We start from the raw sequence: 15,189 nt of genomic DNA on the forward strand, positions 1-15,189 counted from the left end.
CTTTTAAGCTTAAAAAGACCCTGAACTACTTAATAAAAAGTAGCTATAAACCTTTTTATATAAAAATCTTATTATAAAAGCTTAAAAACCTCGATTTATTCATTTAAAGCGTATTAATAAAGCTTTTATTAAAATAATTCGGTTATAATTTTAACGGCTCGAATAACTCGAAATTTAAGAAATTAAACCGGCTAATCGTTATAATATAAACGAAGCAGGGGTTTTAAAAGGTATCGAATTAAACGGTTTAATATTTAAAAGTATTAAAAACCGGTTTATTTAATAAAAACAGCCTAGTTTAAAAGTTTAAACCTCTTCTATTAAATACGTATTTATTTAAGGGTATATATTACCTCTATTAATTATTTTTAAAGGTAAAACCGTTTAATAATAATAGTTTCTTTTTAATTTAAATCTTTTTAAAAGCTAATAATTTACCGTAACGAAGAATAAATAAATAACGGATAAAACGGCTATCGAATAATTCGAAAAGATTTTTATCTCAAATACCGCCTCGGAAGACCCTTCGAAATACCGGCTACTTATTATAAATAGCCACGGAAGCTATAAAACGACCGATTTTATATATTTATGCTTTCGTTATCGTATTCGCTTTTTTTTACCCTTTTATATAACCTATATTTTATAACTTTTTAATTTAACCGTTTTTAGCGCTCTTAAATCGATATATTAAAAAGTACTTAAAAATTTAAACTAATTAACGAACTCGACGGTAATTAATAAGCGATATTTCCTTTAATACTATTAAAAAGCACGTTCGGAAATATTCTCGGGCTAGAATATTCGAAGTAGCTAAAAGGTAGCCGGTCTTTAAATAGTAAATATAATAAAACTATTATTAAGCTTGTATTTATTTAAAAATATTAGCTATACGACGGCTAATCTTATTAAGATAAAGCTTAACGGGTTTAATAAAGCTTTTTATATACCCCGGAATACTATTCGAAATTCGAATATTATTTAATTAACTTTAAGAAAATCGAAAGAGTTTAAAAAGTAAGTATAACTTATTAACTTATTAGAAAAGTATATAACTATATAATATTAAATATTTTAAAAAGTCTAGAAAACATTTAATAAAAAAAAGTATAGGTTATTATTTTATAGAGGTAGGTTAAAGCACTCTAGGCTTAATTAAAAGCTATAAGGCTAAAGAAATAAAAAAAGGTTAATTTAAACCTAAATTTGAAGTTTATAAAAATTAAAGATATATAGTGCATATAATTAACTATTAATAAAGCTAAAAATAGTCTTAGTAAAGAGAGTAATAATAATAATAGTGAGGCTAGTTCTTATATAGTTATTATAATAAGGACGAGCTAGAAAGACGGCGTTAAATTAAAGGGGTTAATTTAAGCGAACTAGTTAACAGGGACGGTAAAGTAAGTAGATATAAATACAAGTTCACAGGGACAGATTTTTCTTAAGGAGACCTGGCCATCCAAGTACCATATGTATGTACTTACTTAATTACTTAAAACTTTCAAAATAGCCTCTATGATCATAAAAACTTTATAGTATTACCTCACGTTTTATAAAGAGAAATACTACATCAACTATAGAAATTATAGGTTAAACCAACTATGCATTATTAACAGCTACCATGCACGGCCCTTACGCCATACCTATTTTTAGCGGTGTACTTAAAAATTTATATAGCCGGCGCCAACAAGCGCTCAATTCCCCCTCACCACTAAAAAGGTGCAACACTAAAAAAACATCACCACAATACACTTCGCATCGATAGTCCCTTAACACTAAAAGGGGTGCAGCAGGTGCAGCACCAAAAAGGGGTAGAGGGCTAATCGATACGCTTATCGGTACCGACCAGGCGAATGTACTGAAAACTTCGGGTACAAGGCAAAAAATAGGTGTGGCGTGAGGACCGTACATGGCAGCTGCTGACAGGGCATAGTCGGTATAAAAAAAATTACATAGTCGATATAGTATTTCTCTTTATAAAGTACTTACTCAAGGTCTGGTAAGTAGGTGCCCTCCGTCAAGTACTTCCACTATGTGTCTTAACCTGACAAAGTTGGGAGTTAGGTAGCGTAGACGTTACTTAACAACCTTTCTGCTTACAAGGTAGCATTGGGTGTACCTGCCTATCTTGTAGCACTCATCCCCTGGAGACGATTGGCGGGTTAGGTAAGAGGTAGGCACATATCAATTTGGTGGGCAGCTCTTGCTCTGGGCACCTACTCGGGTAGGGCACGTAATTACAAATGTAGTTTGTTTCCTCGACTGGTACCTGGCAGGCACCAAAGTCTGTCTTTGACCTTCTGCCGAAACCTAACTCTTACTACCTACCCACAAATTCGCACACTCTTATGTTGATATAAACAACTGTGTATCTGACTGCTATACATCTCATCTTTCTACTCCCCGGCGGTAGGGAGTGAGTGGCAATCCATTCCTTATCTTGAACACCAATTCCGCCGTTGTGGACGGAGATGACGACGGAGACGACGATGACGATATGTCCGGTGGCGGTGCCAGCTCCGCTGGTAGTGGCCGCGACAGTGTGACCAACGGCGTGCCTGACCTGCGAGGCCACAACAGAGAAGGACCACCACCCCACAGGGGGAAACGCTACCCCGATGACACTATACACCAAGACCATTCTGAGTATTCGCGAGCAACCGACGAGCTGGATCTCTGGACCAATGTCTGAAGTGTTATCTTGAGGGCAATCATGAACATGTATATGACAAACCAACTGGATCCCGACGTAAGGCATCAGAATCATATTTCATGGCCCTGAGATTCCGTAAGATTTACGGACGTACATATTTGTTTCTCACATAAACGAATTCAGCAGGCTATTCCCCGATTCGCTCTGTACTGCAACCACCTGCCCAAATGCGACGGCTTGGCAGTTGGCCTGCGGGCTGATTGTGATGATAACGAAGACGGAGTGGCCGACGGCCTTGCCGAGCTGCCCGGCTTGCACGTTCTGCCCGGGATTGTGGTAGTTGATCCTCGGCGGCCTGGTCTCCCGGCTAGCCTGACTGCTCAGCTAATAGGCCGAACAGGAGAAGAAAGGAGAAGAACAGTGAAGGGAAGGAAATAAATGAGAAGAAAGGACAAGAATAAATAGAAAAAGGAGAACAGAAAGCTGCAGTAGCAGCAGCTGCTGCAGCCGCACCAGCAGCACCGGCGGCAACGGAAGCAACGGCAACGGCAACAACGGCAGCAACGGCGGCGGCGGCGTCAAGGGTTTGGCCAGGGGATGTCAGCATTGGTGGGCGGCAAGCTAGTGATAACCATGGGAAGCATGGCCAGCACTGGTGAGCAGAGGATTTTTTTGGACGTATAACTAATATCTGAATGCAATGTGCCGCAAGAGGCACCATCCTCCACAGAATTGACAAGTCCTAGATCAGCTTGAGCAGTTAAGGTAAAATCCATCTACTAGAAGATATTTCCTTTTTGTGTCCATGTGATTTACTTGTATAACATAACCTCGTTGCTAAGTATCTCGGATGGTAGAGCTCGTCGGAGAACCCTCATTGGAGGATACCATCTCGGGCCCGAATCCCACGCAGCAGTCGAACACCACACATCGACAGTGACATCCCGCCGGGGCCGTACAGATGCCTCGCGACCCGGTAGAATCCACATTTCCAATTGGGTGCAACAGCACGGGAATCCCCCTTTTCACGTCGTAGGCCGGAGCATATGATGGCCGCTAATGTCGCGCCCGGGTCGGTTTACAGTAAAGCGCGAGCCGCGAAATAGATTGACTGCCGTCGTTTACTCTCTCCATAGATGTTATGGCCCAGTATTATTGATGCAGCATCAATGGCTTCGCGGCGTCCGCTGATCTATTTAAGGTGGTGCGGGAGTCGACCAAATGAGTCAGGACGAAAACTCGAGCGTCTCAACCTCGGTTAACTCTGCGAAATGAACATCAACTAAACACATACCAACATGACATCAGCTCCTTGCGACCCAGTTCTTATCATAGGGGGAGGCATCTCATGCCTCTGCCTCGCCCAAGGCCTCAAGAAGCTCAACGTCCCCTTCAAGGTATTCGAACGCAATGCTGAGACGGCGGCGCGGGCTCAGGGGTACCGCGTGCGGCTGCTTGATGGCGTCGAGGTCATCGAGGAAGTAACCCCGGCACCGATTTCGGCATTGTTCAAAGCCACCACCGCAGTCTTCGAGTTCGGCGTGCACAAGTACAACGCCATCACTCGCGAGATTCGAGCCTTCACTGAAGCAGGAGGGATGGACCAAGCACCTGTGGGCATGCGGCCCCACTTGACCAGTCCTGATGTCGGCGGCAGTCCACATGCCGCCGCGTCGGTGGATAGGCGCGTGCTCCGGGATGTGCCGATGACGGGCATCGGCGAGCATGTCCTGTTTGGCAAGACGTATAGCCACTTCGAGACTGACGACGATCGCACCTGTGTTACGGCATACTTCACCGACGGGTCGTCGAAGCGCGGCGACTGCTGGTGGGGGCGGATGGGAAGAGGTCGGCTGTGCGCAGACAACACGTGCCGGACCACGTCATGCTCGACACGGGATACGGCGGGTTCTACGGCAAGACGCCCCTGACGGCAGAGCTCCGGGACATCTTCGACCGCAATACCGCCCTGAGGGGACTCGTGGTGGTGTCGGATACCCAAACCCTTTCGACGCCGCTCAATTTGCTGATGGGGGAAATGGTGTGGTCTTCCGAGTCGCGCAGCAACGACGCCCTAGTAGCAGTGCCCAAGGACTACATCTACTGGGTCCTGCTGTCGGAGAGAGCAAGCCTGCCCTACTTAGAAGAAGAACTGGAGGGCCGCGTACGAAGTGGGGACGCCGCGGCCCAGGCTACTGTCGACTTGACGAAGGGCTGGACCGCCGAGCTGCGCAAGATCATTGCTTGCCAGGCACCGCAGAAGACGTCGTACATTTCGGTCCACTCGGCGTCGCCCAATATGGTGGCGTGGAGGCCGTCGCGCTGCGTGACCCTCGTGGGCGACGCGGTGCACGGCATGCCGCCGTTCGCTGCCCTGGGGGCCAATACGGCTCTGCGCGGCGCGCAAATGCTGTGCCGGGTGATCGAGCGGCACGGCGTGGAGGGGCTGACCGAGGACATCATCGGACTTTTCGAGGAAGAACTGCGGGTACTGGCGGTGGAGAAGATCGAGCAGAGTTTTGAGTCAGGTCAGGTCGCATTCAGATTGAAATCTCCGGGACCCGGTATTGAAAGATCTTGGGAAATAGGGCCTAGAGGGAAATTGGACATGGGCGTTTCTAATCGCTCGCTTGCTGCCTTTGCCTGGCCGTGGTCTTTGTACATCATCAAGACTCGGCTGCTTGCTCCGCCTTCACCCACACTCAGCAATATATGTATCATTTTGGTCGGCCAGAAATAAGTTGGAGATGCTTGGGGACGCCCTTGCGAGTCGGAGCTCAATTAAATAATTAACTTGTAGCTGACTCGATGATGAGAGGATACTCTCGCAGGTCTCGGCAAGGTAAAGACAAGAATGGAGGACATATATTCGCCACCAGTACATGCAGCGATTCGTTCCGGAACCATCTTCTCTAATCATGCTAATAATATTGGGGGCATGGGAAGGCGTCCATTCATGGTCTGGGGTTTGCAGCAAACTAAGGGGGGGCTTTTAGCGTTCGTCAGCCCGGACGGGCAAAGGCATCCATGGTTTTGGGTAGCCGGTTTGTCAGTCCACCAAATGCAAACCCCGTAAATGCTTCGGTTTGAGAGGGAATACAGCCAGCTTTATCTATTCGGCTTGTCGAGTTCTTGAGGGCAACCAACCCGATTAATTACCCGATTTGACAAGATGAGTTTGAGTGAGATCTGAGCTGTTGGGAGTGTTTGGTGGATCTTTCAGTGCTGAGTGAGACGGCTCGGAGTTCGGATAGTGCCCGCATCTGAGAAACCAGGGGTCAAGGCTGGACGCGCTGCAGGTGATCCACTACATAAAGTTGCCCAGAACATGAATGAACGTGACCACCCCCTAGCCAGCCTAAGGTTAGTTCACGTCAGACGTCAGGGGTTACCACACCATTAAAGGCCACACTACCTATCACACTACTGTACACATAGCCCCGAGTGAACGGCTCGGAGATAATAATCATGATCAAAAAGGGAGAGGGCGAAAGAATGCAGCGGTTGAAACCCCCTGCCCCCAAAGTTTCGGGAGGCCGCGTCAGCTTCATCATAACTCGGCGCAGAAGATTGAAGGCTATCTTGGCCACTAGCAATATACGACTTGGCACGGCTAACACGGCACGCCGAATGGTGCAACCGTCATTGCCAAGCCCCAGCATTCTTGAGGTTAAGGGTCCCAGACTGGAGCAAATTAAACGGCCACTCGGCTTTGCGTGCCGTGTCCGTTTGAGAGAGTGCGTGTGGGTGGGTGAAGAGAGAAACCACCATTATTCACTCTCGGCGTCTAACCTAAGCAAACATTCCTCATTGTCGTTCCGTGTCGTTTTGCGTATTGTTGTTAGTGTTTGGAAAGTGTTAAAAAGCAAGGCTGTCATCTCTTCTCTTGTTCTTGTTTACTGCGTTAGGTTCGGCTATTGTAGTAGTGGTTAAGCATCGCAGCTTTGACCAATGGCACCCGCCAGTTGCACCACGATCAGCCCGGTATTCGACTAGCTCGCAGCTCACACAGAGTCACAGACACATACGCACACGAGTTGGTGCACGCATCACGCTTTTGAGTTCAACATCCGTCTCTCCACCATCCGTCTCTCCACCATCCGTCAAGTTGTCACCCCCGTACTCAACTTCACTGGTAATAGACCCCGGTCCGTCCGCACAAGCCGGCACAAATGTTCAAGATGGCTGGCCTCTTGGAGAAGGTGCTCTCGTTGCCTCTGCTGAACATGCTGCTCGCTCGGCGCCGGTTCTTCTTCATCTTCGGCTTGACCACACTTCTGCTCAGTAAGTCTAGATCCCGGCTAACCGGCACATCGAGGGGTAAAACCTTCGGGACCTCATCCGATCACATATACTGACATACTGCATCCAGTGTTGATGTTCTCGGGCGCCGGCAATGTCGACATGACACGCCTGTCCGTGAGCGGCGCCAACCCGGATGGAGCTCCTGGTACCAGGCCGAAGCCGGCCGCCCCTCCTACAAATCCTGATGTTCCTCCTCCACCTCCTGCTGAACAGCCGGTGGCCGCTGCCGCTTCTCCGGAGGATGTGCCCAAGCCTGAGGTGCCGCCGCCGCAACAGCCAGAGGCACCGAGCCCGAAGCCCGAGGACCCACAGCCGGCGGCTAACCCGAAAGCCCCGGAGCCCTACAACAAGTTGAACCATCCACTTCCTGCCAACTCTCCACGCCCCTACGTCTCGTACCAGGGCTACAAGCGTCCCGGCTACGACCTGCCACTCACCCGCGCCATCCCCCTACGCATCATGGCCATGGGCTCCCCGGCCGCGTTCGACCATACCGCCAGCGAAGACGGCAACGCCGAAAACGACAACGGCTTCCGCCTGCTCCTGCGCGAGCGGCTGACGGACCTCGGCCACAAAGTCAACTACGTCGGCGATACGTCGCGCGGCAACATGATGGACTCGGAGGTCGTCGCCGCCGCGCCCGACAAGCCGCCCACGGTGACCGCCCTGCACGAGCTCGCGGGCCAGGTCGTGCCCCCGAACAAGCCGAACCTGTACATCGTCAGCGTGGGCGCCGAGGACGCGTTCCGGCACCTCGACGTCGCGCGGTTCTACGTGCGCCTGGACGCCTTCGTCCGCTACCTCCTCAACGCCTCGCACAAGTCGACCGTCGTCTTGACGACGCTGCCGCTGCCCCACGACGGCGGCGAGCAGAACGGCGTGCATGAGGAGACGGCCCACATCAACGAGCAGATCCGGCGCCTCGTGACCATCCACCAGAAGGAGGGCCAGCCCGTCGTGCTGGCGGAGCTGCAGGGCCCCGACGCGACCGCGCCGAACAACAGCAACATCCCGAACGGCGGCGACCCCAAGGCCAAGGCCGAGGCGGCGGCGGCGGCGGCGGCGCTGGCGGAGCTGAAGATCTTCGACGCCCTGATGGAGGCCGACGCGCGGGGCTACCTGCAGGCGCCGGAGCCGGTCGAGGGCATCCCCGACGACGGCGACTGGAACGCGCGCTCGACCAGCGAGGCCTTCCGGCAGTGGGAGGTCGACAAGGACAAGTACTACGCCCAGCAGAAACAGAAGAACGAGAACGAGATCAGCCGCATGCAGGCCGAGCTCAAGAAGGCGAAGGGAGCAAGAGAGTCCCCGGCTCCCTCTTCACGACGATGATGATACGGCGATACGGTTTTTTCTTTCGGGGTTTGGGGGTTGTGGCATTTCCATTGGCGACGAAAAAGATTAGGAAAGAGACCGGTTGCCTGCTTGTTTTGCATTTGCTTGGTGTGCAACGATGCATTAGAATTTCGAGAAAGAGATACCCACAGAGCATACGATTGATTACGGAGGAGGGTCCCCAGGGCTTGCGAGTTGCTTAGAGAGAATCCTGGGCCCCCTGCTTGGAATGTACGATAGAAGTAGAGGTGATGAAGGCGGGTCTTGGCATGGATCCCGCAGGTCAATAAACGGACCCCATTGGCGCATAATCTGCTTACATGTATGTGACACGCAGCTAAACCATGATACTACATACAATGATTACATGTATGCAACTACTGTCGAAATGTAGCAATCCACCTAAAGTTTGGTCTGCCCATCAGATTTCTCTTGGAAGTCGCTGAACCCACCGGGGAATTTGGCTATCATCTGTCTCATCTTCTCTTTCGAACTGTCGATTGTCAATGACTGATTGGTTTGGGTCACCATTAAGTTGATACTTACGGCTCCAGGAGCTTAGCCCATTGTTGAGGGAAAATCGCCGCAGTGATGAAATCGCAACGCCTTGATACATGGGTATCAGTACATCTCACTAGTTGGGGGTTCAAGCATACACTGACAGTGCATAGAGTTCGTGGCGATCATCGAAATCTACCACGGGTTCCGAAGCCCCGACCTCCTTTTTGTAGCTGTCGATGAAGTCCATACCCAGTACATGCCTTGAGTCACCCATGCATTGAAGATCAACTGGATCGTTAGCAAGATCTGGGGGTAGATTTTTCGCGTAATGTACTGACTTTCGTTATGGCCGTAGAAGCATACAGCATAGAACATGATGGGTTGCTGTGTATCAACATCGATCTGCACGTTGCCAGTCGTTGATCATCAGTGGTGGGCCAAAGTACGTGGTGACATGGAAGCCAAATTTGCCCGTAGGCGAGACCGAGTTCACATGAAGCTTCTTCAGAATAGCCAGAAACTGAGCCGGCGGCGGCGAGCGGTCTCTCAAGTTGCGGAACCGGGTCAGAATGAAGGACTTGTTCGAGTCATCCTGGAGCTTTCCCCAGGTCAAGGGTGCTGCGATATTATCTGGTATGACCTCGAATAAGGCCTTCTCTCGTTCGTATTCTGCCTCCGCCATGCCTATCCAATCTGCACGCTCGATGATCTGGAAGGCATGTCAAACGCTCAACAGTGTTCAAGGAAAGGGGAGGTTCAAAACCGACCTTCAAGAAGAACTTCTCTTCTTCACCGTCATCTCTCTCGACGTCAATCCTTAGTCCAGTAGAACAGTAATATTGAGTTTGAATGTAAAAACATCAATTCTCACACTGAGTCATAATATCACACATACGCGAGTTTTCCCATGCCGAACGACCGAAACCACACGGCCTTCGTTTGGGATCGCTATTGATAGCATTAGCTTCTACTTGATACCCCCTCTCGTGAACATTTACCAGCTCTGGTTGCGGGATCCAACTCACGGGTGTCCCCCATGTTCAGACAGTGTGTGATGCGACCAACTCAGCGGCGGTAAATCGGAGGCTTTTGAGGTGTTGTACTACTTTATGGACTTTCGAGTATGTAAAGTCCAACACGATAGGAACAACGGTAATTATAATATCTCCAAAGCTGGCAAGTGTTCCCCAGTCGAAGCTGGAAATGTTAGCGCCAACACGATGCACGTCCTAGCAATCACATGGAAGCCTCGTGGTATGATTGGTCCCAGTTCCCTGATCCCTGTCTGTGTTACATGTTTCTGCTTCCCCTCCCGAGGCAGCAGATGATCTGGTGTAAAGGCCTCAGCCTTGTTTTCGACCATACGAACGCACCAAACACCATGATGGAAGCCTCTGAGGACATTGAACAACCTGGCAGAGGAACAGTTGATAGAGCAATGATCGGGAATGAGTCACCAGAGCTTGCCGCCTCGGTGGAGGCAGCAGACACTCCCACTCCCGCCTTTTCAACTTTCAGCAAGTCGCAGAAGCGGTGGATTATACCCATCGCAGCTTTGGCTGGCTGGTTCTCAACAGCAAGCAGCTTTATATATTTCCCTGCTATACCATTTCTAGCACAGGACCTGGACGTTTCGGTCCAGAATATCAACCTGACCGTCACGTCATACCTCATTGCATCAGGTGTCTTCCCGTTCATCACCGGCAGTTTGGCGGACATGTATGGTCGTCGTTTGGCCTTCATCGTGTCACTGGGTGTGTACGCAGCAGTCAACCTGGGTCTAGCCCTGCAACGTTCGTTCCCCATACTATTCGCTTTGAGGATGCTACAAAGTGCGGCGATATCGGGTAAGGTGCTGGGCTGGACTCGGGATATAATACAGGTCATTAATAGACTACCTTCTGACGATTATGGTAGGAACATTCAGTATTGCTTACGGAGTTGTCGGCGATCTTACGACGCCCGCGGAAAGGGGAGGATATACTGGAGTCATCTCCGTTTTGTATTAGAATCCAAGCCCCCAATAGTACGGCTACTCCGCCTAGCGTCGCACCTCTTATCAGCGGCTTGTCGTTGATCCGGTGGACCTGGCCCGCCGTGTTTTGGTTCCTGTTCGCGGCCACGTGCGTAGCTCTAGCCATCATGGTGTTGTTCATGCCGGAAACGTGCAGACTTATCGTGGGAAACGGCTCCATTGCTCCTTCACGAGCCCGATTACCGCTGTTCAAGTTACTACTACCTCAAGCCAACCATATCCCAGAGCGACAACAACGTGACTCGCCTCCGGCGGAGAAACGGACTTCATCTTCGTCCAGGCTTACAAACCCATTTGCTTCTTGGGCGCTTCTCAAGAACAAGGGTACCATCATGGTGGTGCTGTGCTACGCGATATATTACACCATCTGGTCTTGCCTACAGGCCACCCTCTCCACTGTGTTTGTGGATGTGTACAGCGTATCTGGCCTGGCTGCTGGACTATGTTACATTCCATCTGGGGTGGCCTGTTCTATCGCCTCTTTCATGGCAGGTAACTATCTCGCTCTTTCTCAGTCTCCATCTGTGTCTTTCTATCGGTACTAAGAGTACTGTGGTACCCACAGGCAAGATCATCGATCGAGACTATGCCAGAATTGCTTCACAGAGGGGTCTTGGTACCAGTTGTCATACCCACACGCATATTGTCCCTGCCGATTTCCCCATCGAGTACGCGCGCTTTCGGACGAACAAGCATTTTATCGTAGCTACTGCGCCTTTAATCGTCGCCTACGGCTGGGCACTCCAGACAAGATTGGTAAGTATTGTCATTTCCAATTCCTTTCGATACCCATCTCGGACAGCAGTAATAACCCGGATGACCGTCACAGCATATAGCAGTACCACTCATCCTGCGGTTTCTGATAGGTTTCACAAATCAGTCTTTGTTTACTGTAAGTGCAATTCTCAGACATATACCTTTGGACACTCGCCAATAATGGTCCTGCCTGCCAAGTCTCTGAACACCCTGTTGGTGGATTATTACCCCGATAAGTCCGCATCTGCCCAGGCCGCCAACAATCTCGTCACATGCGAGATGGCAGCTGCCGGATTGGCGGTGGTAGATATCATGATCCGGAGGTTAGGCGTCGGCTGGTGTTTCGTGGTATTCGCAGCTCTCCATGCCGTCACGCTGCCGCTGCTCTGGGTTCTGGAAAAGAAAGGGGTTGCGTGGCGGCCATGCAGCAGCCAGCGCTGAAAAGCAGCACGCCATGTTCCACGCGACAGTTTCTGTCTCCAATTAGATGTATAGCACACTGTATTAGTTTACCGGTAGCCGTCTGGGCGAGGTAGTCAGACCTTGCTGCCTACCGGAGCCGGTTCCTATTGCTGCTGGTTGTTGGGCTGTTTCTTAACTCCGATGTATGTCCGGCCGGTGCAGTACATGTACGGAGATAAGCTGGGGTTGCGCTCGCTAAGCGCTGTATCCCTGCCCGCATTGCCTGCAGCACCCAAAACCCCACAACCTTGTTTGCTCGACTCCCGGGCACAGCCAACCCGCCAAAGATCTAACACCATCACCCTTCAGTTGTTCAACTGCCCAGAGAAAACACACACAAGATATCTTCCTCAGTAGCCATCATGGAAACCACCATCAACCTTGAAACGAACATCGATACCCCGATATCTCCATGAATCCAACGTCTCGATGAACTGCTGCAGGACGATCCTGACGGGATTGAGGTACATTTCAATTGGAGTAATTCAACTGGATAGTATCAATTGCCGCAGCGCCCGCGCCCGTCCCAATTGCATCACAGGTTTAACGTGGACAGCGAACTCGACAGCCATCTGATTGACCATGAGGAACCAACTCAAGGACCTTGTGCGCCAGCATCTGTGTAAGGTTGAAGTCGTGAATTAATTCATCGAAGCCATTCGCTTGAGATTGCTGTCTTGTTTGATATGTACCGGCTCTTCGCCAACCAAAGTACATACATACGCAATTTACAATTTTACCGCATATTACACCGTGATGTGGAACGTATTACCCAAAAGGAAAGAGGTCAGCGAAAAATGGAAAGGCCCTGTGTCCTACTACTTCACCTCCGAGAGGCACTCCATGACCACCTCGTACAGCTTGCCGGACTTCATCGACTCGTAGACCCTAGTGAAGTACATTCCCACACTGGGCGCGTTCGACTCATCTCCGGCCGCGAGGTCCTCCGCGGCCGCCAGCACGTGCGCCTCGTCCAGGAACGGGACCTGCAGTTCCTTGCGGACAAAATCGTACATCCTCCTCGACGCGCTACCGAGCAGCATAGTCGTGTCGCTGGTCGCATGCATCGCATCATCACCCTTCATTTGCAGCAGCTCCATCGCCCGGAGGTCCAGCGCCTGGCACGGCGCAATGAGGTGGGCCACGGCCATCTGCGCCAGCACATCGGCCGCCGTGAGCGTGTAGCGGGCGCTGACGAGCGCCATGCTGTTGAGGCCCTGGTTGCCCATCTCGGCCGTCATGACGTGGGTACCGACGGGGTTGGCGAGGAAACCGAGCTCGCTGACCAGGGCCGCGATCATGATGTCGACGCCCTCGGAAAAGGAAGGAGCGCGCGGGCCCGTCCCGCGGGGCGCACAGGTTGGGCGGCAAGCCCCGCGACGTTGCCGGGTTGATGAGCTCCGTACACTGCGCGAACAGCATCCGCCCCAGCGCCTGCAGGTCCTGCCGCAGCTTCTCGGTCGCCGAGGTCACGGCGCGTGCCTGGAAGTTGCCGCCGTGGTGGATGTGCCCGCCGGGCTCGGAGGTGTCGATCAGAGGGTTGTCCGTCACGCTGTTGAGCTCGATGGTGATCTGCGAGAAGGACAGTTGGAGGTTCTCAAGCACGGGTTCTATCCATTGCGACGCGGTGCGGATGGAGTAGCGATCTTGGGCCAGCTCGCCGGCGTTCTTGGTCAAGTGGGACGTGGTCAGCTTCGAGCCGGACAGGAAGGAGTAGATATTCCGTGCGCTGTCAACCTGTCCGGGATGAGGTCGCACTTTAGCTATGAAAGGATGGAATGAGTCGATGCTTCCGGTCAATGCCTCAACGCTCATCGCCGTAAGCACCTGGCTGAGCGCGGCGAGGTTCATGGACTCATGCAGGGCAAGAGCAGCCACCCCGGCAGAGACGGCGGTTTCGTTCACGATGGCGAGGCCCTCTTTCGGGGCGATGGTGATGGGAGAGATAGATGCATTGGTCAAGGCCACGTCGGCTCGGGTCGGTCTTCGCTCTTCATACTCGCTCGTATTGGTCCGGGATCCTGAGAAGGCCATGGCTGACGGTTTGCCTTGCATCACGGCTCCTACATAGCTGAGTGGACTCAGGTCACCGGAGGCCGAAATGGAGCCCCACAGCGGAATGCAGGGCACCACATCCTTGTTCAGGAGGTCCACCAGGCAATCGGCCAATATCACACGGATTCCAGACGCACCCCCAGCTAAGGAGTTGAGTCGGACCAGCATGGCCGCCCGGGCCCATGACTCCGGCATGCACGTTGCCGTCATCGGGTTGTCGAGCGGTAAGATAATGTGTGGCGCTCGTCGGCCACGCGATGCTGCCTCCTTCTTTGGCCCATTGATGGTTTCGCTAGGTGCTGCACTTTCACCTTTTGGCACTACAACTTCATTGGCCCATGACGCTGCCTCGAGTATATGAGATGTTCCAGCCTCAAGGAAGAGGGACTCTCCACCAGACAATGTGTGACGCCGGTTGATCAATTTCGCATCACCATCTCCATTGGCCTTGTCATTCTCCTGTAATGCGCCACCTTGATGGCATATATCAGTTCCGATTGGGGAACAAATGTCGCTTTCTGTATCGCTGGTATCGTTGCCGGTGCCATGGCTGGTCCCAATGTGTCAGCAGACCGCGCATCAGCGCTGCCGCCGAACCCCGTGTTGACGCCGTAAATGACATGCCCTTGTCTCAGCTTATCGAGCACAATGTCGCTGCAACGCGCGATAGCCTCGGTCGCCTCTGGGCTCAGCTCGACCTGAGCAAGGTGTCGGGACACCGCGACCACATCAGCCACTGAGAGGTCGTGACTGCTAACGGGGATGGCATTGGCATCGTTCATAAGACAACGCCAATGCTCGAGGAACAGCTCAGTGAAGGTGGTGGAAAACATATTGGCCTTGTAGATATTTCTGGGGGCTGCTTCAGAATGGAGAAGATCTTTGACTCGTTCGCCCTGGCAGGATTGGCGCAAGTATTCACGGAGCTTGCCTTTATAGATGCCCCTCTGGAGCGCTTGGTCGAAGTTGGATTTGCTCGAAAACCCAGCCGGGGAATTACAAGCCTGGTGATTAGAAAGTGATTGAGACAGGGTTTCATCGCACGTCGAACCTTTTTCCCATCCGCGTGCGTTATCCCTATTGG

General features: G+C 51.5%; 8 protein-coding genes across 8 annotated transcripts; 5 read left to right on the top strand and 3 right to left on the bottom strand.

Moving 5' to 3' along the window:
• Positions 1–2,035: 2,035 nt before the first annotated feature.
• On the top strand, positions 2,036–2,695 carry PG994_013298 (uncharacterized protein; the record flags this gene model as incomplete). Its single annotated transcript, XM_066864707.1, has 2 exons — positions 2,036–2,062; positions 2,417–2,695. The coding sequence occupies 2 exons, from the start codon at positions 2,036–2,038 to the stop codon at positions 2,693–2,695; spliced, it is 306 nt and encodes a 101-aa protein (XP_066709668.1).
• Positions 2,696–2,716: 21 nt separating this feature from the next.
• Positions 2,717–3,080, top strand: PG994_013299 (uncharacterized protein; the record flags this gene model as incomplete). Its single annotated transcript, XM_066864708.1, has 3 exons — positions 2,717–2,752; positions 2,843–2,992; positions 3,048–3,080. The coding sequence occupies 3 exons, from the start codon at positions 2,717–2,719 to the stop codon at positions 3,078–3,080; spliced, it is 219 nt and encodes a 72-aa protein (XP_066709669.1).
• An 874-nt stretch (positions 3,081–3,954) lies between these two features.
• Positions 3,955–5,396, top strand: PG994_013300 (uncharacterized protein; the record flags this gene model as incomplete). The annotated part of the gene is made up of 2 exons (XM_066864709.1): positions 3,955–4,460; positions 4,520–5,396. 2 exons carry the CDS (start codon positions 3,955–3,957, stop codon positions 5,394–5,396), a joined length of 1,383 nt encoding a protein of 460 aa, XP_066709670.1.
• A 1,441-nt stretch (positions 5,397–6,837) lies between these two features.
• Positions 6,838–8,293, top strand: PG994_013301 (SGNH hydrolase-type esterase domain-containing protein; the record flags this gene model as incomplete). The annotated part of the gene is made up of 2 exons (XM_066864710.1): positions 6,838–6,940; positions 7,029–8,293. The coding sequence occupies 2 exons, from the start codon at positions 6,838–6,840 to the stop codon at positions 8,291–8,293; spliced, it is 1,368 nt and encodes a 455-aa protein (XP_066709671.1).
• A 405-nt stretch (positions 8,294–8,698) lies between these two features.
• PG994_013302 (uncharacterized protein) lies at positions 8,699–9,172 on the bottom strand (the record flags this gene model as incomplete). Its single annotated transcript, XM_066864711.1, has 3 exons — positions 8,699–8,789; positions 8,959–9,103; positions 9,136–9,172. The coding sequence occupies 3 exons, from the start codon at positions 9,170–9,172 to the stop codon at positions 8,699–8,701; spliced, it is 273 nt and encodes a 90-aa protein (XP_066709672.1).
• Positions 9,173–9,188: 16 nt separating this feature from the next.
• Positions 9,189–9,479, bottom strand: PG994_013303 (uncharacterized protein; the record flags this gene model as incomplete). The annotated part of the gene is made up of 1 exon (XM_066864712.1): positions 9,189–9,479. The coding sequence occupies one exon, from the start codon at positions 9,477–9,479 to the stop codon at positions 9,189–9,191; it is 291 nt and encodes a 96-aa protein (XP_066709673.1).
• Positions 9,480–10,178: 699 nt separating this feature from the next.
• Positions 10,179–12,029, top strand: PG994_013304 (uncharacterized protein; the record flags this gene model as incomplete). Its single annotated transcript, XM_066864713.1, has 5 exons — positions 10,179–10,644; positions 10,715–10,799; positions 10,843–11,324; positions 11,398–11,588; positions 11,742–12,029. The coding sequence occupies 5 exons, from the start codon at positions 10,179–10,181 to the stop codon at positions 12,027–12,029; spliced, it is 1,512 nt and encodes a 503-aa protein (XP_066709674.1).
• An 839-nt stretch (positions 12,030–12,868) lies between these two features.
• Positions 12,869–14,938, bottom strand: PG994_013305 (L-Aspartase-like protein; the record flags this gene model as incomplete). The annotated part of the gene is made up of 3 exons (XM_066864714.1): positions 12,869–13,363; positions 13,386–14,564; positions 14,612–14,938. 3 exons carry the CDS (start codon positions 14,936–14,938, stop codon positions 12,869–12,871), a joined length of 2,001 nt encoding a protein of 666 aa, XP_066709675.1.
• Between the last annotated feature and the right edge of the window lie 251 nt (positions 14,939–15,189).

This window comes from Apiospora phragmitis (assembly GCF_038363925.1).
Source record: "Apiospora phragmitis strain CBS 135458 chromosome Unknown utg000011l:1.0-3236445.0:1.0-3240683.0, whole genome shotgun sequence".
Taxonomy (NCBI): domain Eukaryota; kingdom Fungi; phylum Ascomycota; class Sordariomycetes; order Amphisphaeriales; family Apiosporaceae; genus Apiospora; species Apiospora phragmitis.